Here is a 25,419-nt window from a genome sequence, read left to right as displayed (position 1 = left end):
TTTACAGTAGAAAAATTACAAAATATCTTAATTGAACATGATCTTTACTTAATATCCTAATGATTTTTGGCATTAAAGAAAAAAAAATCTGTAATTTTGACCCATACAATGTATTGTTGGCTATTGCTACAAATATACCCATGCAACTTATAACTGGGTTTGTGGTCCAGGGTCACATATAGATGTAATTTTTTCTAATGAACAATGTAATTTAACATTTTAATTCACAATGCTCTGTTAGAGCAACTTAATGGCTGCACTTTGTTCTGCACTATGTTCCACCACTTTAAATCAAACAGATTTGTTGTTTGTTGCGTTTTCATATTCAAGAAATTATAAGCTAGATGCAGCTTTTTTGTGTTTGTATCGATTGTTCTTCGACTTTGATTGATCTGTTGATCTGTTGAAAGCAGTTATTTTGAGTTAGATGCATAAATGTTATCCTCCTATTCAAATTTTACATTGAGGGGTACATACAACATATTTGCCCACCGGCAACTATAGTTGCTGCACATTCAAACACGTTTTTTAAGAAAAAAAACAAAAACCTGGGGAAAATAAATGCAGAACATGTTCACATAGGACACTATTAACAGGACTATATGCATGAAACCATTTAAAAAAATTTGGGCACAAATGGGTTAAAGATCTAACAACTTACGGTCTTTAGCAACACAAGTTTGAATGCAGCGTTTCTATCATTATATACTTCGAACCAACATAACAGGTGAGTCGGATAATGCATTTTATTCTTAGTCCAAATACACCTGTGGTTTTGTGGTTCAATCCCATTTGCCCTCTTCCCAGCATGCACTGGGGCATTAATATGGCTACACTGTTTGATTGCATTATTATTGCATTGTTTACACCGTTCTTAATTATGTTGATTCTGTCATATTTTCTAATTCATGGAAAAAGTCTTCTTAAACTAAGGACAGTTCACCCAAAAAAGCATTCTATAATCATTTAATCACCCCCTCGATCCAAACCTATATACAGACTGTCTTCTGTGAAACACACACAAAACTTTTCGATACATGCTTTGACTGTTTTTGTCTAAACAATTAATATCAATGGGGTCCAAAACAACATTGAACTCCATTGACTTTAATTGTGAACAAAAATAAAATTTTTCTAAATATTTTCTTTTGTTTTGCACATATTGATGCTTTGCAATTTCATATGCAGTACTGTCACAAACAAGGCAAAGAGTTTCTGATGCAAACCCCAGCAGAAGAAGATATCTTGTCCTTTTATACGGCCCGTGTCATATTTATTGCATAAAGGTCAGAGTGTTCATTTGTTCAAAGTCAGCGTTTTTCCATGCTCCTCCATGTAATAAATGCAGAGGGGATGTCATTATTGGACCGCTGAGGATTAAAGGCTTGACTGCCTGTGATGACTGCATAAAAAAGCTCCTCCACTACTTTTGTTTCTTCAAGTGAGCGTCCTACAGAAAGGCCGAATTCGGCATACAATGACAACCATCATTGCCGTAAACAGACACTCCTCAGTGGTGAATGAAGCATTGGCGAGAGAGGGTTGCATAACCCGATTAATAAAGGTAAAGAAGGATGAGTAACTAATGTTCTCAAAGGTCTTTGAATTAATTGCCTTTGAAAAGCAAATATATGCAGTATGTAGTGGAGGGTCTTGTTTACGGTCTATGTGGGGGGTGATGATCTCTAAGGTCTAAATCAAACATGTTGCAGTCTAGAATCCAAATTTTTGGGGGATGAAGGGGGGGGGGGGGGGTATATTTAGCATGCATTACAGGAGTAATCAGCCCAGATTGAGTCCATTTATTGATCATTGAATGCTTACTGGTGCACACCTGAAAGCTAGATTACTACAATCACACTCTGGAAGCCTCCTGCGCAATCTAGTGCTAATCATCTCTAGAGATGGGACTGTGTGGACATCTTTTATTTGTGTTAACTGGAATTGCCCTCAGCTCACATCTGGTTGAATTTTCTACATCTTTTATGAACGCGCACATCGCTGTCTTTACACAGAAACAAATGTGTTTCGGTGCCAATATGTAAATGCCTTGCACATTTTACACACAATGACATTAGAAATTCAAACAAGGAGTAAAAAACCCGACATAATCAAAACGCTTTGATAGAACAAGCACTCGAACACTGAGAAACGGAAGATAGTCTGTGGTCTGATCACAGTGGAGTGCGTTCCGTCGAAGACGGGCGGACATATTAATGTGATTCGCAGCAATCCTACAGGGAATGAGGATGTTTGGGGCGACAATCGACTCTGGCACTAATCCAGGCTCTATGTACTGAGCCGCTTTGGAGACTGAAGATGAAAGACAAAAAGAAATGTAAATGTAAACTTTTTAAAAAGCAGAGCTTAGGAGCCCCCCATCTGACGCCCTCTCTCTGTGTCTCTCATGCCCTCGTGAGCAGAGGAAAATGGATGCAAATCCATTTGCGTCTGGTTCACAGCTATAAAAAAATACTTAGGATTTTTAAAAGCGGGTGATGTGTTAAACGTGTGGAAATCTGTTTTGATAACATTATTCATAACACTGGCTTTGCGCAGCTTGAATTAATAACACTCCATTTACAGATGGAAGAAAGCTGGCATGGTATTTCCAGTTAAAGAGATTAATTTTTAAACACCTAATTGACAGGCCGGGGTTAGGCGGGATAAGCAACAGCATCTCCGGGCCTGTGGCTGCAAAGTCAAGGTGACTGGAACACTTAAGCAAGCTTTCAAATGCTGCAAGACAGAAGAGAATTAGTCCTCCCGCAGTTTTTCTCCACCCCCTATTCTCTTTTATTAGGAACGATTTTGTTCACAGTGAAAGGATATAACAGCCCTAAGTATCCGTTGATAATTACGGAACAGTGAAATTGTAAAATTTGACACACTTTGCCCTAAACTCAGCAGCTTAATAAGAGAGCTGCATTACTGTGTAACTGCTCCGATATTACATTAAAGGGATATTTCACCCAAAAATGAATTTATAACATTTACTCAACCTTGTGCCGTTCCAAACCAGTATGCTAGCTTTTCTTCTGCAGAATACAGGAGAAGGATGTTTTGGAAGTCAATGGGGTCCAAACAATAAAAAAAAACGAATTTTCATTTTGGGGTGAACCATCCCTTTAACAAGATTTGTGACAGATGTACAAAGCGAAATCTGTGTTTTATGTCAGTAAAACATCTTTTTTAATTGTTACGTCTGGTAAATCAGCCTGAGAACATGATGTTTACAAAACAAAGACGTGCACAGAAAACAATGACCTTTGAGGTATTTAATTGTTATGTCTAGGACGTCTGGGTCAGCCTTACCTTAACACAACAGTTGTTCTTAAGCTTTTTGCATCTTGAATCGCAAATTAGCATAAACGGCATTGCTAATTGTTACATTTCGTCTGTCCAAGGGCAAGCAAATGATAAATATGTTCACAGCAGTGTGCATACCGTTAAGGGCAGATGCTCGGATATGTCCTTAGAATTCACAAAGAGACTGTCCATGCTGCACAATGAACCACGTTCATTCTAATTGCCCTTGTAGTGCAAAAACAAAAAGAAACTCACTTGCAAACTGGGAGAAAGGAAAACGGTGGAACTTCCATTGCAATCAAAAAGCGAAGCCCTAACCCTCTAGGCCAAGAGCTGCATCTTTCCTTTTTATCAGAGCAGGTGTCTCTGCAGCACACTGCTCCCTTTGAAATGAAGGGTAACATAAAACGGCCCTGGCGTGTTGTGATGGACAAGGAGATTTCACCTTCTCTAGTGAATGATAATACATTATTAAATTTGCCTCTCTGCTTGTGAGATACTCTTAGCTGACCACAGCATATTTATCTCTCTATCTAAGCCTTACATCTTGGCAGGAGAAAGCATTCTGTCACTTTTAAGGCATTTCAAAGATTAGAAAGAACCACTCGCTTTTCAACATTCCTAAAAGCACTGTCTTTCTTGTGAAATGTGATTAGCAGTCCATGGTATCACGTAATGGAACATTCATGAGGGAGAACAAATATCCAAATGAAGCGCCGTGTCCTGGAGGGACGGCCCACGTTTGCATCATCAGCACTATTTGTTTCGCTGCTCACAAACTTGATTGATCCTCTATTGAATGATTTTTTTTCTTTCTTTTTGCACCCCTTCATTTCGACAGAACACACTGACAAGTTGTTTGATCATACACCGTGATTGTCTGCCAAGTCACATTTCAGATCCCCATGGCTAATGATCCAGCCTTTTGTCTTAGGAAAAGTCGGCCGAGTCAGCACAAGCCTCAGTCCGTTTCACTTTTGAAGCCAGAACCGCAAGGACACTTAAAAAGACGATAGAAAACATGCTTGGAAAGCAAGTGTGTCTGATGAAAGGAGAGTGCGCAAGTTTACCATGATCAGACATGGAGTTAAAGAACCGGAGGTGTGTTGTATAGTAACATGTTTGCTAAGCAAAAACCAATGTCTCTATAACGATGCAAGATGGTGGTCATAAAACTGCTGGACCAGAAACATTTCTAAACTAACAACTGTATTCCTCGCTCAGTAGTTTTGGTTTCTGGTTTCTTTCTCCAACAAACCTAATGATCAAATGGAAATCAGTGTAAGGCATTACAAGAAATCTAAATACGTGATCAAAAGTTTGTGACTTCTTTCAATTGGGACTTCATATCTAACAATCTTGACTTTATCTTAAAACTTGTGTTACAGTTTTATTTATTTTTACTGTGAGGCAGAAAGAGTCTTCCATACAAGTAACTTCCTGTTCATTTTTGAATTTACAGACTACTAAAGTGGAAAACATCCTTCTTTTCATAATCATGCTATATGATACAGCATGAATCAAACATCATAATGTTTACTTTGTTCAAAAGGTCCACCGGATTTGTACAATTTCCTGCAGTACGCTAAGTGAAATTAGCCAGATTATTTCTCAAGCGTTACACTCTAAATGAAATAAAGCCTCTGTCCTTGGGGTCTGTGAAGACAATTACATCAGCAAAGCAATCTAATGAGTTTTCATTCTTGCACTGAAAGAATAATATCTAATTCTGCCAGATACAAAAAAAAATAAAAAATAAAAAAATAAAAATAAAAAAAATCACAATAGATTTCCCCACTCCCTTCATGTCTATCAAATTTAATGTCGTGAAACTTGAAAATCCAAGATCTTATAACGTTAGTCCATCTGCAAGTTACAATACACAAATGCAATGTGGTCATGCAGTCAGACTAACCTTAAAAGTATAAAAGCATGGTTTTTGTACACCACTTTTTTTAACGATTCAATTTTTCTCTTTGATTTGAGTTTTTAAAAGCAACAAACTTTTATTTTCGCATCTTTTGATGTTCTCGGGGATGAGGTATTTTATGATGAAATCATATAATGGCTAACACATGCTTTGCCATTCACTGACCAGCTGGCAAATTATCGGAGTGATACTACGGCTGCCATGCTCCATTATTCATATGACTGCATCTCTGCGCTTGTCTGTTTGGCCAAATCAGATCCGATTATTCCACGCACATTTAATGCTGAATTCAGAGGAGGGGGTGTATGCATCAATCACTCGCATAACCGAAGTCATGATATACTGTCAATAGAGAGACTCGGTGACGGTACAATGTTTCTTCAAAGTCACACAATATGCTTGTGATGAGGATGTGGTCATTTACGTATTTGAATACTGTGGTAACTACGAAAGGGGGAAAGGGTAATAATCATATATACACTTGTAAAATGAAGACATCACGATTATTTGTAGCAATACTCAATCAGAAGTGATGCTTTATGTATTATTTTGTGACCAGACGTGATCATTTCCCCCCTTTTTTCAGTACTTAGGACAATTTGAAGCATTTTAAAAAATGTGGTACAAAAAAGTACTAGAAAAAGTGTTTGTGCATTTTTACAATATGAACGTCCTTTACACAAATCAAATTTTACATAACTAAACATGCCATGCGGCATCAACATTACATCAATGTCATCATATACGACTCATCTGTTATGATCAATAATGCAGGAATAATTTATATGAGAGTTGCTCTCATTTGGTAAAAATAAACCTCTACCATTCCTTTGGGCAAGAGAAACTGTTTGCAGTTATTATCCCATAAATTACTCTTCTAGTGTTGTTATTGTGCGGCTCTTAGCTACAACTCCCGCCCATATGTGGATATATTCACAAGCGGCTCCCCCAAGGAGAGGAACCATGTTAAATGTTTGATGTCCAAAATGAGTTTACTGCCAAAGGCTTTAGAGCCTTTCAAATTTCCTTGTTTGTCAACTACCTGCTGTTTCACAAGAGCGAGGCTTGTCAAAAACAATTCTGACAGATTCCCTTTGTGAAGCAATTCAATTAGTCCAGACTTTATAATAAATGTGAGCAAACTGTTTGCTTTTTTGCTTCACTTCAAGGTAAAGCTCTACTTAATGTGGTCTAAAATTCTACTTGCACAGATATGCTGTCAAAACATGACAGAGATGAAGGACACCATACAGTAATGATGTATTATTTTGTAGAACTTTTTTGTTTATTAACTGAGAGTGATAGCATTGAAGTCTTCATTGTCTTTATGATATTGTCTATACACAACAGATATTTCTAAAAACACTGATTTATTCAGTAATGAAGTAAGTCATTGAATCATTCAGTCAACCGATTTGTTCAAAACAGCTAATTACTCTGGATCGAAACAGGTTACTGTCTGTATTACTGAATCATTAATTAAACTAATTCATGCAAAATACATTGATTCATTCGGGAACAAAACAAGCGAGTTTATGAGCGAGTCGCTGAATCATTTACTCAAACAGATTCATTCATTCCTGATACGTTTAGGAACAAAACACCGCTATTCTGTGTTGCTTGGAAACACACAACGATTCTGCTTTGGCTTTGTTGGGAACTAGTTTCATAACAAAAATACAGAAAGTAACTGGCAAAATTGTGTCTAAAATTTAAGCTACTTAACATTAACTTCTTGTTTATTGAACTGTTGTGCGAGTCACTGAATCATTTACTCGAACAGATTAATTAATTCCTGATTCATTTAGGAACAGGAACATTCATTTAAAAATTAACTTCTTGTTTACTGAGGAAATATCACACGATTGTGCGGATCCATCATCACAACAGCACTCTTGCTCGGGCGACACTGCTTAAATGTGAAGTGATATTCTAAATGCACAAGACACAAAAACTGTCCCAAACTCATCTGCTGCCTTAACCTGCTTGGATACAGGTGACGTAAACATCTCAATCGTAATATTTCGCACTGAAGAGAAAGTGCACGACGTGGCATTAATTTAATGCTCTGCCATGACCATAAAGATCAAACAAGTGGAGAAATATCATTAAACCATTGGAATGTAATCTCATTTGTCTAAACAAACTGATCCAATGAACAACCCTAATTAAAAAGGCTGCCATAAACAAAAGCAGTCCAAGCCAGACGAGCCCCTCCTTTTTAACAATGGGGCACATTTATTTTATTAATCTAATGCATCATGTATCATATCATTACAGTTCAATATATCTATCATTAATTTTATTCCCTTCACTTAAGGCTTTTATTGGGATTACTTTGGTTATTAGTTGGTCTAATGTATTGGTTACCTCCAGATCCAGCGCTACGATCTCTCTCATCTCGCGGCATAAACCTGTGCGTGTTATTCAAATTGCCTCATTTATTATGATAGCTTCCTCATGTAAATTGTGCTGACTGCTCGCCCTTGCACAGTCCTCATTAGACTAATGAAAACCTTCAAACGAAAAAACTAAACAACCTGCCAAATAAAGGTCTGAGGTTATTATGAAAATTACAACTCTGGGAGCCAGGAGAAGCTCTGTTCATTAATTCATGCTCAGCAAATTGGTAACTAATTTAGTTGCACTCCTCTGCATTAATGGATTATTTTATAAAAATGTTTTCCACAGCCCGAGACCTTTGCCGCACACGTTAGAGAGCTTTGGATTCTAATCAAGAGGAGTGACATATTAAGCATGCCAAGCGTCTGAATGATAATGCAGCAGCGATGCAAATAGACAATGTGGATTTTCACTCGGTCGGAGAGAATCAGGACCAATCTAACTCAATTGATATCTTAAGGGGCTGGTGGAACCGTGGCATGCTGGGGGATTAGACAGATCCATCTCCACATCTCTATTGGGGAACGATAGGAAAAAATGAATCACACGTACTGTGATAATGTTATCATAAACAGGCCAAGATGTCAGCGGCCTCGTATAGTACACAATCAGTCACTAGAAACGTGAGATCGAGACTGAACAAAACACATCGACCGCACACACCAATCCCCCTAAGACCCACACAAACACCTCATCTCCACCCCCCCGCCCATCACACCTAAGGTCTGACCTGTAAATTCATATAATCATGCTAATTACTTTGATTCACAGGCTTGCTCGGTCTATGGGAGAGACCTACACAGCGCCTCCTCTCCGGGCAGATCCAGCAGGGGACGTGCAGCCCAGTGATTTCCACCGTGGTTTTAATGTCATTATCACCCTCTCCAACACTTCCCCAGCCCTGCCTTCTGCCTGGAGAGAATTCTCAAATCTATTATATGCATCATTTCGTGTTTATGCAAAGCATATGAAAGTACGCTTCATTTTTTTCATTACCAAAGTAAATAATGAAAACTGAAAAGTATAGAAATTGGTCAAATGTTTAGCCTCCTCCAATTTTATACTCAAGAGCTAGAGATTTGTTTGGATGTAATTTAGTAAAAGGGCATTGAGAATCATAATCAATGTCTAAATTTGTGTTCTTAAAGTTTTTAAATGGACACTCCACCTGTGTTTATTAATTTATTTTTGTTCAGAGTGAATATAAGAATATAAGAGTGAATAAAAAAAAATCATACTGACCCCAAACTTTTGAACAGTATGTATATAGCATTCTACAAGCTACATGCCTAGCTATAGTGATTACCATATTTCCATACTAAGCTATTTAATTAATAGTGCAAGTTACTTTAAAGAATACTTGCCCAAAAAACCCATTACCATCCAAACAAACATTGTTGACCAAGTTTTTGGTACAAAAGAGAGGTTAACAGTGTGTAATATGAAAAAGTATCATGGAAAACAATAACATGATTTTTGCACAGCAGCATCATACACTAAAGTGTTTCACAGATATTTCCATAAAATAAAATAATAGAGCTATTTTATTGGTTTTAGGTTTTGAACTCTGACCTTTCTCCAGGTGCATTCTCTTGGCTTCATGGCCGATGTCGTGAGTTGCCAGGTCGCCCTCTTTAGGCCCGGGTAAGATGCTGGGAGACAGGCCCAGTAATGCCTGGTTCATCGACAGTCCATTCTGATGCACAGCTTGGAGAGAACACAGAAACACATTATTCCCATCTCCACACGCTCTCAATTGACAACGCAAAACACCTCGAGTGATAAATAATGATTCTAGTTGAAAAGTGCCCTCGTCGTCCAGTGGCTAGAGAAGGTGAATACGTCCTTGGCTTTCAACTGTTTGTGACTTGTGGTATACCTCATCTCCAAATCAATGCGCCAGTCAATCAAAATCACATTTGCCACTCTGCCTGGTGTGTGCAATTCTCAGTGCAATTCTCTATAACATCTGAGATGAGGCGACAGAACTTGAGTCAAAAAAAAAAAAAAAAAAAAAATCTGTTAATGAATAAAAAAAGGCCTTTTTTTTCTCAAAAACATGTGATTCACTAGATATCAAACATTCAGTGGGTTCCTAAAGTCTGAGACCACTAGTGAAAATGATTTAGCATTTTTATCATTTAATAAAACATTTTCATTACAAATTATATTATTAACATAATAATTTTCATTTAATTAATTAAATAATAGGTTTTGCTTTAACAACAAGAGAGCTGGAGCTACATGAACTCCACGAGTTTGTGTAAAATCTGATTATGTTGATTTAAGTTCACATGATTTGTGATGATCTAAAGAGCATATTGAGCTTTAATGGAAGCAAGATCATCTGACCATCTGTACAAAGTTGCTCACATGATCAATGTCACACATTTAATGATTTGATTTTGAATTGAGCAGAGTCTTATTTTATGTCTAAATGTCTTATTTTTATATCACAAATTCTCTATTTAAAATCAATTTAACCACATATTTCCAGGTTCAAACCCCAGATTTTCAATGTAACTTTTGGAGCTCAAATAAGTTTTTAATCAAAATAAACAGTTACTCATTAAGACTCCGCTTCCAGAATAACATCATAAAACATGGTAGCATATTTCAGAGATGACGAGAAACATACATACAGGCCCTCACAGTGATTAAGGACATTGTTTTTATTTTATGACACAGCTAATGATGAAAACATTTGAGGTCTGTCTTTGCACAACATGAGCCAGAGCAAAACTTAAAGATAAAAAAAAGATAGTTAATATCACTTTGCCATCTGTTGAAAACAACAGAAAGCGGGGAGGGATGCACGTGTGCTACGCTCTTAACAAGAGGCATTTTTAGTGCGGAATTTAGTAGCTCTTGAATGCATGTGCGCCGGTGTGCGGAGACGTTGGAAGAGACGAGGGAGAGAAATTGAGAGACAAAGAGTGGGAGAGAGATTTATGAGGTGAACATACGCATTCTGTCGGAGGAGCTCTCCGTGTGCGCGGGAGAGCTGGAGACGCTGCTGCTGCGCTGGGATGAGGGACGGCTCCCCGGCCTCCTGCCGTCTTCCAGAGAGGGGGCAGGGGAGGGACTGTCGGGGACCCGTTCCTGCACAGCCAACAGGAAAAACAAACACAGCCAGGGCGGCCATTACATGACACACTCTTTTCAGCAACACACCTTAATGGACACACAAGCGTCCATGCTTTTTTTTTTTCTTTCTTTCTTTTTTTTTTGAGGCACCGTCCCCCCCACCCCTTCTCTACATCCTTTCCTTGCTTTCTTTCCCAGGCTATTGTCTGACAGACTGTTCCCTGCAATGCTGTATGAAAGCACGGATCGCGCACCACCCAGCCCCCTCCACCTTCCCCCAATGGCTGATGAGAGATGTGCACGACACAATGAGAGAACGGCGCTGTGGGTTACCTTAATCACTGATGTCACCATTCGGGATGGGGCACTCTGTCCCTGTGCTGCGGCGGCCATATTGGCGATGGTGCTGAGGTGGTTCATCTGACTCATCGCCATGGTGACGGATGCGGGAGGCAGGCTGACAGGGATCAGGGGGTGGGGCATCATCATAAACGGCAGTTCCAAGCCTGAAGATGAGAGGGGAAAGTAGCTGATTAATTAATCATTTCTGGCATTAAGTTGTGTGCAAATGGAAGATGCGTGTGTGACAGAAAAGAAAGCGTACTGCTGAAGAAGAGAGGAAGATTTAAAAGAGAAACGCCATGAATTATTCACACGTGACCTATCGTGCGAGCGGCGTGGCTTACTGAGTAAATATTCATTAAAAAAATAATCATCACATAAGAAAGTGTATCATATTAATGCTATTGACGACTACAAAAAAATAATTGCGGCATATTTTCAAGCCATTATGGTCATTAGAAACATAAATAATCGCTTTTGTTGTTAATAATACATATCGCTGTTAATAATATATAGCGTTCTGGTGATTACAGTCATAATAAGCTAATAATTGTGAGATTTAAACTAATCTTTATTATGTCGGGAAAGGGAAAAATTATGGAAATATTTCACCATTAATAGTAAATGCATTCAAAATATCTGAGGAAAAATAAGGCAAACATGAAAGGCATTAGTTAAAATGAGCAAAAATGAGCCAATTAAAACTAAGTGTGTATCATGAGATGCCTACAAGCTAATTACGAGTATTTGTGCCAGAAACTCCATTACTTGTATAACAGAGTGCATTTATAACGTCATTTTTTAAAGTCCTTGATAGTTACACGGGATTGAAATAATTAAGACATTCAAAGTATTTTGATGAGGAAAACCAGATCCTGCAGGATGACACGTGAATGTACTGTTAAACTCATATATGTAACTAATGCGAACTGTGCTACATTCTTAGACAGTGATTAAATGGGTAGAAAGGAAGCTGTCCCGCTTTTTCAAAGGACATATGCACACAAATAAGGTCACAGCCTGGTGTGTGTCCCTGAACTAAAGACCCACTCACTCCCACTCCTGACTTTGAACTAAAGGATCAAAAGTAACTGAGAGAAATTTCGGTCTCGGGCGGTCAAAGGCACCACTCGAGCGCTTGAAAGAAAACTTGAGCGTTCGCAGTAGATCCGATCGAGCGGGCGGCCCCGTGCTCCATCCCACACTTCCCTGCCTGGCTCAAGGTAACGGGAGACACAGAGGGATAATCCAGTGAGTTGTTTTTGTGCGAAATATGAGTGGCCAAGGGCTGTGAGACAGTCTACATCAGAAAAAACGAAGAAGGATGGAGGGGGTCCCTTCAGTGTCAACGCTCCTCAGTGTACATTTCCATAAGAAAGATGACCAGCAGATGCACAGGGAAAACACATTCCCTGACATTAAAAAGGAGGCGGAGATTAAAAGAACGAGAGGCCAAGCAGCACCTTGTAAAGGCGTCTCTCCTCGAGTGCCGAGTCTGAATCAATTACCACTCGCAGGACCGGACTCAATTAAAACCTGCCACGGCGCCAGCGTGTGATTGCAGGATACTTACAGCGCCACGTCGAAACAAATTGAGAGAGGCATTCATGCACGTATCTACCTTTCAAAGCTTTCGAGAGCCGGATTGAGTGCCGGCGCGCCTTTGTGATTTGCTCAAGAAGATCTGACTGGATTTCAGGAAATCAACATTTACAAGAGAGTGGAGAAACGTATTAAAGTCTGATATGACTTTGCTTTTGTCATTTAAATGGGTGTCCTTTATCAGCCTGGCGGTGAATGATGTCTGTTGTGTTGACCGACTTCCACGAAGCAGAACTCTGCGTGTGTGAATGACTACGGGCTTACAGTAGCAGACTGCTCTCAGGGGCCTAATCTCTCTCCCTCTCCCCGTCCCACCTCCTTTCATGTTCCGCCATCCTTAAGTGATGTTTCAGCCATAATGGCCTATTGAAAAGCATAAGAAAACATGATGCAAGCTAAAAGAGGTCCACCAAGGCTTTTCAGACAGACTGAAAGGCGATGAACTATGGATGTCTACAATCCAGATGTCTGATGAAGAAGTCACATTGTTTCATCAACTGCATGTCTTTTTCCTTCATTTGTGGTTTTCAACAAATTTGCCGCAAAACAAAACCCCTTTAGACACTGTCAAGGCTATTTTACAATATTAATGAATTTTAACTTGTCAATAAAGATTTTTATTTAATAAAGACACTTTTTTCTATTGTGTTGCAGGTTATTGATTAAATTACAAGGATAAAATTAATTTACCTTAGCAGCTAGATACAAACGCTTTTTATATATAAATTCAAACTTTAGTCCTAAGGCTACATTTAGAAATTAGATAAATATAAATATGTCATACTATCTTAGAATATGCCTGTTTTATGCTTGTATATGAGTCAATAAAAATAAAAAAAAAGCAAAAATTATTCAGACATTTTTGATATATTTTTACTAGTGGATGCAGGACACTATAGTTCATTTATGTAAGTGAGGATAGCAAAATAAAGTAAACTGTGACATATTATACACAAAAATTCTTCATACAGTGGACTAACAGTAAAATTGATAAAAAAATTTAGATGCAAAAATTCAGACACTTTGACCTGACCATGTTTTGCTTAAGTGTTTTCATAATTAAGGTTAATTTTTTCTGACACAGTTTGAGATCTTGAGATCACTCTGAGATCTTGTCATATTTTATTACCATTTTTTAAACTATAGTGAATAAACTGTATTAAGGAATGAAATGTTCAAGGTGTCTGAATACATTTTGGTTTGACTGAAAAAAAAAATAAAAAAATTACATTATATATATATATATATATACACACACATATATCAGCACTCCTGGAAGCCTTCTCAGCCAATCAGATTTGAGGAACAGAAATGTTGTTTACTCACAAAACAGCCTGTATGATTTTCTTTGTTCTGCTGAATACCAAACAGATCTCACCCCCCATTGACTACCATAGTATTTATTTTTCCTACTATGGTAGTTAATGGGGGGCGAGATCTGTTTGGTTATCAAAATTCTTCCAAATATCTTCCTTTGTATTCAGCAGAACAAAGAAAATCATACAGGTTTGGAACAACTTGAGGGTGAGTAAATGATGACAAAATGCAAAAAATGATAAAATATCAAAAAAAAAAAAAAAAAAAAAAGATAAACTGCTGCAATTTGCATGAATTAAGAACTAAGATATTATTGTCAAACCGATGAACTTTGATTCCAGTGGCCCTTAAAAAGAGACAGATTGAAGCAGCCATTGTGTGTTGAAAGCAGGCCTTCAGAGCACTAGCATCCTGCATTATCCTGTGAGGGAGGAAGCTTTCCCTTAACAAAAATTAAACCAGCTCCTACTTGGCACTTTATTATCTCTTCAACTGAGTGATTTATTGTTTGTGGAATGAAAGCAAAAGAGGACGAAAATTACATTTTCAGCAGAGCCAGGGCTCGTTCTGCCTCTACTCCTCTGTCCTGGAAGAGCTCACGACAAACAATAATGTCAGCTGTAATTGATCTGAGGTCGCCGGTTAGCCCTCCAGTAAAAGCCCACTATTTAAGCGACAATCCGCCCTGCCTGCTCCTCAGATGCTGTCTAATGAAGCTGTCCATCTCTGCTATTTACCTTCTCTTAAATGGAAGAGAAAAGATGTACTGTATGTAGCCGAGCCAGGGAAGATTTGCTTTCCTCCCGTGAAATAGGACCTGCAGATGCCGTTGGAATGTGTAATTGGCTGCCGGAGTCGGAGACGTGGGTTCCAGCGCTAATTAAATGACTTGTTTCTGGCCTATCCATCTTTGTTTGCGAGCACAACGCGACGGAGCAGTATGTTGTAAATGCTCTTATCTAAACAGACGTTCTTTTGCTCGTCCCTTTGATTTGAGAGCCAAAATCTTATGCCTTTTGAAGTAGCTGTTGAATCAGGATAACGGTTTAAATTGTTTTTCATGCGGCGTTTCAGAATGGCAGATTGTTATTTTTGCAGTACCCAACTGTCAAGGCTTTTGCCACAGATTTCTCATTCAAATAGCAAACCACACAACATTTTAATTGTAAAAATAAAACCGGCTACTCATAAATTGATTCTGGCTATTACAAAGGACCTTCAACCATAAAAAAAGCAGAGCTCCATCTGTGTAGAGAAGATGTTATCGGAAATAAACGCATAGGTCCTTCATAAACAGACATGCATCTATGGTAAGGGTATAGATTGTTTTCTTTTCCCCAGACAGCATAGCTAGTCAAGGCTGTTAAACGCTGTAACTCATTAAGGCCCGTTAGAGAAAGGTATTTCACTTTGAAGTAGCCACCCATGGTCTTTCTGTGTCATTGAGAAAAACTTTAAAGTCTTTTCTTCCTGTTTATAATCTTAATGCTAATCATAAAAATAACATCTTGAATTTGTTAATACCCCCCCCCCCCCCCCATCTCCAAAATGATAATAAAAAAGAAACAGACCTGTACACTATCACCAACAATCACGGAGTGCTGAAACCACCCCCAGACGCTTGAGTATGTGATGTGATCTGAAGCCACAAAAACAGAGAAACTGCATCCCCGTGTAAAACAGGCATTTACTATGAGAGTGCTTAATAAGAAACAGAGAGTAAAGAAAAACATCTATTACACACTTGTGAGTGTAAAAAATAATGGCAACAAAACATCTCTGGTTTGATGAGGTAGCATAATTACGCAGACCCGTAACCCCCCACAACCATCAAAGCAAACATGTGGTAGGGATTATGGAGGAGACAGACAGTATTGTTTTATTATTTATTTATTTATTCTTCCTTCAGGACGATAAAGACCCAGCAGCAGTTCTTGGCATATGGTGGAGTGGTTTTGGTCACTACCTGTTACACAAGCTGGCCACTAGAAAACGTATGAAATTATGTTCTGATACAGAATCGTATCATTGAAGTGCATTTTATGTAAATCTAAATAGCTATGAAATATAAATAATGATGAATTTAAAAAAAAGAAGATAAATAAAGAAAATTTTATTTGTTCAACAAATTTTTTATTTTATTTTAACTATGTTTATTAAAGAAGGAAAGAATTTAAATAAATAATTCATTATATAAGCAAACAAACAATCAGACAAAAAAAAAATATATAGTTTTTATTGGCCATTTCTAAGATGTAGACATTTGCATTTTGCTCATGCTGGAAAAAAATAAAATTAAATTAAATTAAATTAAATTTTAAAATCAATTAAATAATGAAATGAAATAAAATAAAACTAAATGAAACAAAAACCAAATAAAATAAAACAAAATGAAACAAACAAACAAACAAAAAAATAAAATATTAGATAAATTAAATTAAATAATTAAATAAAATTAAACTAAACTAAATGAAACAAAATAAAATAAAATACAAAAATAAAATAATAAAATAAAATAAACCATTAAATTTAATGAAAACCAAATAAAATAAAACATTAAATTTAATTAAATTAAATAATGAAATTAAATTAAACAAAACAAAACAAAAAAACAAAATAAAATAATAAAGTAAAATAAAAAATTAAATAATGAAATGAAATGAAACTAAACACAATAAAATAAAATAAAATAAAATAAAAAAATAAGTGGTATAAAAACACAAATGACAAATAAGGCTATGGGTTCACTCTTTTGTTTTTTGGTGTGCATCACAGTTAGCACCACATATACACTGTTATCTTGTGGTCTGGTTAATGCAATTACTTGCATGGTGCGAGATGCCTAGACACAGGCTTCAGGACACATCACTGAAAGCACACTCAATTTCATTTTGAATTAGTTTCAGCTTAAATGTGTCCTGTATCATTCTCCATAAACTACTGCTGGTTTAGGGAAAGCAGAAGGGAGCAAACATTACCAGCAGATGTTTCTACAGAGGGTACAATATATTCAAGTCCAATCAATAACCCCACCCTCCCTTAGGGACTGTGACACCCAGGCAGAGGAGGGGTGGGGGGAATCATTTCCATCAGATACTGAGCAAAGGGTCCCGTTTAAAAAGATTACTTTTGGTCAGTGGCAAGCAGTTGTCATTTGACTTGGTCTCTGAAATGAAATGTATCGAACGGCGTTATCAATCACACAGTGCAGGGGTCCATGAGACGGCTTTCCAGGGGATAAGACAGCCTCTTGCATCATCTGTTCTAATTACAAAATTAGCATCACGTTGCAGAGGCTGCATCTTTGCGTGATTCAGAAATTCCTTGTGAAAGGAGATTTGTTATGTTTGTCATACCGCCTTGGTCTTATTGAATGTGCTTAAAAGGATAGTTCACCCAAAACTGAAAATAATGTCATTATTTACTCACCCTTATGTGTTTCAAACCTGTATGACTTTTTTTCTTCTGTAAAAAAATGTATTTTTATGCATACAACAAAAAGAAATTCCTTGCGAAAGGAGATTTGTTACGTTTATCATACCGCTTTGGTTTTATTGAATGTGCTTAAAGGGATAGTTCACCAAAATATGAAAATAATGTCATTATTTACTCACTCTTATGAGTTTCAAACCTGTATAACTTTTTTTTCTGTGAAAAATAATTTTTATGCATACAACAAAAATTTGGATTGTTTTGGACCACACTGACCTCATTGCAGTTTCAACATTCTTCAAAATATCATCTTTTGTGTTTCACAAGAGATAGAATGTTTGTCCATTTGTCTAGCAATTAGATATAAAATGTAGAGTATAAAATAAAATAAAATAAAGTAAAATAAAATAAATATTTCATTATATTTGTATTCATAAAATATAAAAGTCTGTTTTTTTTTTCATAAATAAATAAATAAAAACAGAGTAATATATTGAGAGAACTATCCCTCTAAAAATATTTGTAGGTCTTCAAATAAAAAAGGAAAATCACTACTGAGATCTCTTTATGTGCAAATTGCAACTTATCTGATCTATCATATCCTCTACATTGTGTCTACATTTGTGTCTATTTCCTTTACTACGAAAGACATTCAGTGGAAACATCTGAAACAAACCGAACATAATCGAGAACTCTTTTAAGCTTTAAAAGAGCAACCTTCGAGCACTCAAATTTCCTCTGGGTCACTAAGAAAAGTTCAAGTGCACAGATTCCTGTATTTCGTACCACCCAGGCTAAATGCAGGCTACCTTCTGTAACGTGAGGCAGTGCATGATTTGTTCTGGCAAGAAGCCTGACCCAGAGCAGGATCGCTTGTCTGGTTCGGGTTAATGGGGCTCCAGGCATGATTGATACCAGTGAGTGATAACGGCCGCGCCTTCATTTCTCATGTTCTAATTGCTGCAATGTTATTATCACTGCAATAATCATGGCAATATTCCGATTGCACCACATCCTCTCTGTCATCATAAGGCACGGCGGTTACGCATCACACGCTGGTTTGTTTCTCTCTCGTAATTGAGTGCAGTGAGATGACCTATCGGTGGAATATTCTAAACAGTCAAAGCACACGCATCTTTCGCATTATGGAGCGCAGAAGCTTATCGTGTGTGAAAGGTTGAATGTCATTTATTACATGTATCGCATTTACACCATGTGACATTGTCTTTTCAAATTGCGCAGATCTCTTCATCCCTATCTTTGCCTCCAAAGGTCACTCAATTCCACTTATAAATGCAACCTGACAGAGATTAGTAAAGAGGGACGGGCAACGCACCACGTCTCACAACTGAATCAAACGGCTCCAAATTAATTCATCCAATTAATGAAGAACGAGCTTTAATGTTGATGAGGCCCGACAAGTAAACCGGCTACTTATTTATTTCATTTACTCTGCAGACACAAATATCTGCATGAACATGCACCACGTTCGTGCCGGCTACGCTCACTGCAGAAACGTAGAGCTGTGCTGCTTTTCAGAGATGATAGAGCATGATACGGATCATTACAGAAATAATGTTTAATCAATTCCCATTTTGTAATCTGTTTCTGCAGTTGTAGGCATTTGTGTACACCAGCGCTTTGCACATTTTTACACCCGACTCCCCCCCCCTTTCCAAAATCATGCATATTCAATTTTATGCTGATGCTTAACTGTCGATGCAACCGGAATTAAAACAAGCAATTCGACTTCATTAAAAAAGTAAGTGATTATCGAGTTATCTTTTTGAAATTCTATTAAAATGTGTGACGCTCTCCACTTATCTGTCACCTGCTTCCCAGGAGCACAACACACTAATAGAGGCACTCAGAAACGAATGCCCAGGAGAGGCAGCGTGTCTCTGTAAACTCAGCCCTGGTTCTCATCCCGGTCTCAGAGCTATTACCAATGCTTCCTGCCTTCCCGTGAAGAGCCCTGCTGATGTTTAAGGCCAGACAAAACAGCATTCAACAATGTAAACCCAGGTTTCACACAGGTGAGGCGGTTTTGAAGAAACTGGCTATCTCCAATGCTACATGCCTATGGTGGGACTCAGTCAGCGAGTAATAAGGAATGAATCATTGCCCTGATTTCTGCCGGTGCGACTCAGATGTGGCTAGGAAGTGAACAACATGTTTTCACCGTTTAGCTGCGGGCTGGTTTTTCACTCAGCAGACTTCTGGGCAATATTTCACATCTTCATACTATATTCGTGGTGATTTAATTTAAAGGGATAGTTCACCCAAAAATTCAAATGATCCCATGATTTACTCAACCTCAAGCCATCCTAGGTGTATATGACTATCTTCTTTCAGACGAACACAATCGGAGATATATTTAAAAATATCCTTAGTCTTCCAAGGTTTATAATGGTTGCGAATGGGGGGCCATGTTTTGAAGTAAAAAATAATGCTTCCATCCATAAAAAAAGTAATCCAACTCCAGGGGATTAATAAAAGGCCTTCTGATGTAAAGCGATGCTTTTTTGTAAGAAAAATATCCATATTTAAAACTTTATAAATTCAAATAACTAGCTTCCGGCGGACGACCATACGCATACTACACAAATTAGAAGTCTAAAATTAGAAATTTTAAAGAGAAATGTCGGACGATTTCGATATAAGAGAAGAGGAGCTTGAGTTTGTTGCACAGCCCTATAAGTTTGAACCGTGAGAGGCGTCTAAGCTTATGATACTAGATCCTGCATCATCGCGTCACAGGTTACTCATTTGGCGCAAGTCCACTTCTGCATACGGTCTTACGCCGGAAGCTAGTTATGGATATTTTTCTTACAAAAATGCATCCCTTTGCTACAAAAGGCCTTTATTAACCCTCTGGAGTCGTATGGATTCATTTTTTTTTATAGATGGATGCTTTTTATTTTTTTACTTGGGTTCCCATTCACGACCATTATAAACCTTGGCGGACTAAGGATATTTTTAAATGTATCTCCAATTGTGTTCGTCTCAAAGAAGATAGTCATATTCACCTAGGATGACTTGAGGGTGAGTAAACCATGGGATAACTTTCATTTTTAGGTGAACTATACCTTTAAGCAATATCATGAATATGATGATGATTTTATTGCACTTTTATTTGGCCAGTAAGTTTCCTGAAAAGAATGTCATTAAACTAGTTTTAAGTGTCTCATGAATTGCAAGAATGTTTTGGATATAAACTTTAGTAGTAGTAGTATTCACTTCAATCAACTGATTCAAAACTCTGATGAAGTTTAAATGAATCATCGTTCATATTAGTCAAATACATAGAACACAGCTATATTAGCTACATTTTATTTACATATAGTTTTAGTAAAGCATTTGAATATATGAAAAATGCCATGTGGACATTTGAATGATGATACAAACAAACTGTTGAGTTTCATTTGCATCATCACTCAAATGAAGTCTATTTCCTATCTTGTGTTCATTCAGTGTAAAAGAGTGTCAGTGTATTTTAGTTGTTGGATTAAACAATTTGAATCAACTTGGCAACAATAGCTGTTCAGTTAAATATTTTTAACCCCTTTTAATCACAGGAAATGTCATATAAAAAAATATCATTTAAATTTTATCCATAATATAATAACATTTTAGTTATAACTATATAACCCTGACTTAGATGGAAGCATAAGAAAAGTGAGGAAGAAAAAGTGAAAGTCAAACAGACAGACACGACTTAACCAAAACTTTCTGCTGTTTGTCGTTGCCGTGCCACGTTTAGCAGTGCGAGGCCGCCAGATTGAAAAACAAAGCGCAACCCTTGTTGGATTTGTCCTTCCACAGTGTGGGATTTATTATTAGAAAGGACATAAACAGACTAATTAAATCACAGCAGTCGAGGCTGAGATGACAGCTGGTGCTGTGTGTGACCAAACAGATCCCTATCAAAGAGCAGGAGGCATGGCTCACTCAATCCATCCTCTATGGGGAGCTATTTTAAGAGGCCCGGCATTGAGCACGAACGCTTCATGCTAAATGAGGGCTCGATGTACAAGCCGGCTGATTATAAAGACGCGACACGGCCCCGATGCATGATGGATGTGCCTGCTGTAAAGACAATGGGTTTAGGGTCTATGTTTTTTGATAGGTGTTGAAGAAATGTGACAGCGCTCATCAGACAGATATCGCACCGCTACCGACTTCCTCAGTGTCAGTTAAAAGCGCAGAGTGCTTGACGCAGTGATGCATTGAATTTATGACGAGATTGCTCTTGACAGTGTAACAAGTACAATAAGAGGCACGAGTCTTGCAGTTATTAATGTGTTTGCATGCTTATCCATATGGTTAAGTGCATAATAAGAGAGATTTTGACTGCTTCAGAGACTGTTGGTTTCCCTTTGAAGTGATTCTTCATCTCATGCATCGAAAAGGGTAATTTTGCCACAACTGCATACATTTTTAGTAATTATTACAAGATTTGAAACACCACCGGTTGATTGGTTGCACATTTGAAACCACCGATGAGAAGAAAATATGGTTTTAACAAGTCAATAATGGCAAGCGCAATGAAAACAACTTAATCAATGGCACTGCAACGTTTGCAAACAAGAGCTTGAATTATAACACCAATAATTGATTCCCCTCCTCCCTGCTGTTTTTTTCTTTTTCCCTCCCGTGATGTCATTTCCAATCGATTCCTTCCCGTGTACAATGATGAGAAGTTTCCCGAGTTTGTTTTTTCACTCTGACTCTTTCACCCGCTCCACCAATGGAAATTTGCAAGCTGCACTAGCAGCTTAACCAAAAAGGATTAACTCCCATATCCAACCGAGAACACAGATAATGCTCGGTAATTGGTAAAAAATGAAGATGAATGGGACAGCAAGATAAGGACCAATTAGCTCCTCCACGCTTACAGCTGCGGTCTCTCTACAGATCCATCTCTTGAGTGCTGGCCTCCTCTGCCAGAAGAAGCCTGGCGGAATTAGCGGCCTGACCTCATCGATGGTGGGAGGCCCACCCATCATCTCCCCCCATCACTTTTAATTCTGTCCCTAACATAGACACCTGTCACCGGCCCTGACGTGACAGGTTTGCGCTCCCCCACGTCCCCAAAATGCTAAACGCCAGGTCTGGGCCAGGTCTGAGCACGCTAACTCGCTAAATCAGAGAAACCCACACAAACGCGCGCACATACATGCCTGAAAGTTTGTCGCTTATTTCATTATGGCAGCATCATCTGGTTGGTGATACACACAATTCCCCCATCTAATTACGGAGAGGATTTAAGGTCCATTAACGTTGCCGTGGCAAGGAATCAGATGCAAAATGGCACCCAGTGGCCACCAAGAGAGAGATTCTTTTCACCTCCTTCCATTTCTTAGCCTGAAGGCAGCAAATGTATGAGTCACAAGGAAGGAAAGAAAGAAATAAAAATAAATGAAAAAAATCAAACAATTCATCTTGCTGGAAGAAGGCAGGTGTTGGTTTTGGTTCAGGTCTATTCAATGCGAGAAAACGGATCACTGTTTGTGTGTCTTCCAGGCATATGTTTTGCTTGGTTTGTGATCTCTAAGTGTGCCGTTTCCTGTGAGTCAATGGAACAATCCACATTGTAAGAGAAGGGAACCCCCCACCTCCTTGAAAAAATGCTGGGGAAGAATCAAAAGGGAAGCGAGCGCTAAGTTTAATCACGTTCACCACCTCCTCTCTCGCTTATGCTGTTTGGCTCCAACTTAAACTGGCTGACTGTTTTTCTCTCTGTTTTTGTAATTAATAATAGTGATGCAAGCTGGCGAGAGTGATTGAGCTGAATATTTAATGCAGAAGAAACATTAGCCTATCCAATTTGCATCACCACTAACAAGTCCGGAGGAGAGTACAATGTCCTTCACACACTTACTATCAGCCTGTCTTTACTTCAGACTAAATCTATTCTGCACTACACTAAGAATCTCAATCAGAATATAGAACACTGGAGGAACAGCAGAGTATTTGTATTTGTGACCTGTGCTGGCAAAATGAGTCGCAATGAGCACATTTTCAAAAATTACAAAGTTATTGTAATTCTTCAAAATGGTGTATGATTTGTTGGAATCCGACAAAAAATGACTGAGCTACACTTGTTTGAAGTCGATAAAGTCATCAAAGTCAATTTTGAGAAAAATCGAGTTAAAGTTGAAAAACAAGGTTGAAGGTTGAAAAACAAAATCACCTAGCAATCATACCTTAAAATTGGTAATACCCACCAGATTTGGCACAAACAAAGTCAAAACCCATATCTATAAGAAAAAAAAAAAAAAAGAAAAAAAAAAAATATATATATATATATTTATATATATATTATATATATATATATATATATATATATATATATATATATATATATATATATTCAACTTTTTCCCATGATTCCACAATTGTTTGATTAATATTAATGAAACAGACAGCCTATCTATTAAGACCTACTATTGTACCACTCGGATCTAATATAATGTTACACATCAGAAGTTTTTCCCCAACAGTGAACCAAACGTTCACTTAAGACATAAAATATAATGTTTGCGTGAAGACTCACCAAGCCTTTTTGAAATACTGTAATTCATATGTGTATATCGGAAGAACTTAAGAACGTTTATTTACAAGTAAGAAAGTTTGTTTACATCAGCTTGAGTTTGAAAATCACATTTCATTGGTTTAGACTCATGACATAATGAATTCGCTATGAATATTTACAAAGTTGGAATGCTGCGCTTTACAACGATACCAAACTTGTGCTGAGGGAAGTGCCAGTCGTCCAGAAGCGAGCAGAGAAATACGGCATTTTTCATTGTCAAAGGAAAGGTACTCCTCTCAGAAAACGTACAAATAAAGATACTTTTAGATGTTTAATTGCTATTTGGAACATTGGGATTGCTAAACGAGGGCTTAATTAACTCATTTTTGTGAAAAACTAAATTTTGACCAAAATTGACATTTTTCACTTGTTTTACCTGTAGCTCGAAATTAGCCTGTGCGCATTCCGACTCATTTTGCCAGCACGGGTCACAATTAGACAAAAAATAAACAAACAAACAAAAAAACAGTAGTAGCAAATACCTAGCAACCATTAACAACACCAAAACAATGCTGGCAACCACTCACAATACCCTTGCAGTGGCAACTTTTTTACAGCTCTCAAAAATACTACAAATAAATAAACACACACGCACTTAATATCTTAATAATAATAATAATTTGTATGATGGTGCTTATTATTGTTATTGGTGGTGTTGCCCCTAGTGACATTTAGAAAAATAATTACACTTGCATGTAACCAAGTGTCTCTAAATTAAACCTCATAGCAAGAGCAGCTGTTTTAATATAGCACCGGCTCACTTCCTGCTCATGACATTGTCCACTCCTGTCTAGAGTGTTTAACTGAGTTCCTCTGCTCTAAAGTCATCCCTATATCTGTCAAATGATTTCAGACTCTGGACTCCAGCTGCAAAAAGCACCTATAAGCGGGACATAATAGGCATTCACAGCCCAAAACCATTAGAGCCAATCACGGGGCTCAGAAAGGCAGAAGTCAGCAGAGCACCGCAGCTAAGAGTTTATTTTCACAGTTGTGTGTTTTCTCTGGCACTCTTTTAAAACACCCCGATGCGATCTCTCTCTCTCAGTTCTCTGGCGAAATGACCTTTCCGTTTTAATGCCGTAATGATCCGGAGCAGTGAGGGAATTCGCTGGGAGACGGGAATGGAAAACACTGTCTATTTCACTTAAAAACCTAATTTATGTTGCAATTAAAGGCTGAAAGGAGCTTGTTTCTCCCCTCTGGCTGGCTGAATAGAAGCAGCTATATTTCGCCCTCTTATCATGCGGGTGACTCCTATTGGCCACCCCGTCACAGGAGAGTGCTTGATATAAACAAGAGATTGCACTGACATCCAGTAATCAATATTAGGATGGCTTCAGTACCAAACATCATTTGTCTCGGCCTCCGTTCTTTTGACCAAACGAAGCATTAATTT

At 37.8% G+C, this 25,419-nt stretch overlaps 1 protein-coding gene across 9 annotated transcripts in view; it reads right to left on the bottom strand.

Moving 5' to 3' along the window:
- The window catches only part of dachd (dachshund d), a 126,423-nt gene that overhangs the window by 24,179 nt on the left and 76,825 nt on the right, over positions 1–25,419 (bottom strand). For 5 of the 9 annotated variants that reach the window (XM_048193822.1, XM_048193823.1, XM_048193824.1 and 2 more), the window contains 3 exons: positions 11,063–11,235; positions 10,609–10,744; positions 9,215–9,349 (listed from right to left, as the gene is read on the bottom strand). In XM_048193822.1, coding sequence (XP_048049779.1) covers positions 9,215–9,349; positions 10,609–10,744; positions 11,063–11,235 — 444 coding nt within the window. Of the gene's footprint in view, positions 1–8,401; positions 8,555–9,214; positions 9,350–10,608; positions 10,745–11,062; positions 11,236–25,419 lie in introns of all 9 variants that reach the window. The other 4 variants (XM_048193819.1, XM_048193820.1, XM_048193821.1 and 1 more) reach the window with 1 other exon arrangement.

The sequence above is a fragment of the Megalobrama amblycephala genome, linkage group LG6 (genome assembly GCF_018812025.1).
Source record: "Megalobrama amblycephala isolate DHTTF-2021 linkage group LG6, ASM1881202v1, whole genome shotgun sequence".
NCBI classification, from domain to species: domain Eukaryota; kingdom Metazoa; phylum Chordata; class Actinopteri; order Cypriniformes; family Xenocyprididae; genus Megalobrama; species Megalobrama amblycephala.
This window is presented reverse-complemented; position numbering and strand designations above follow the sequence as displayed.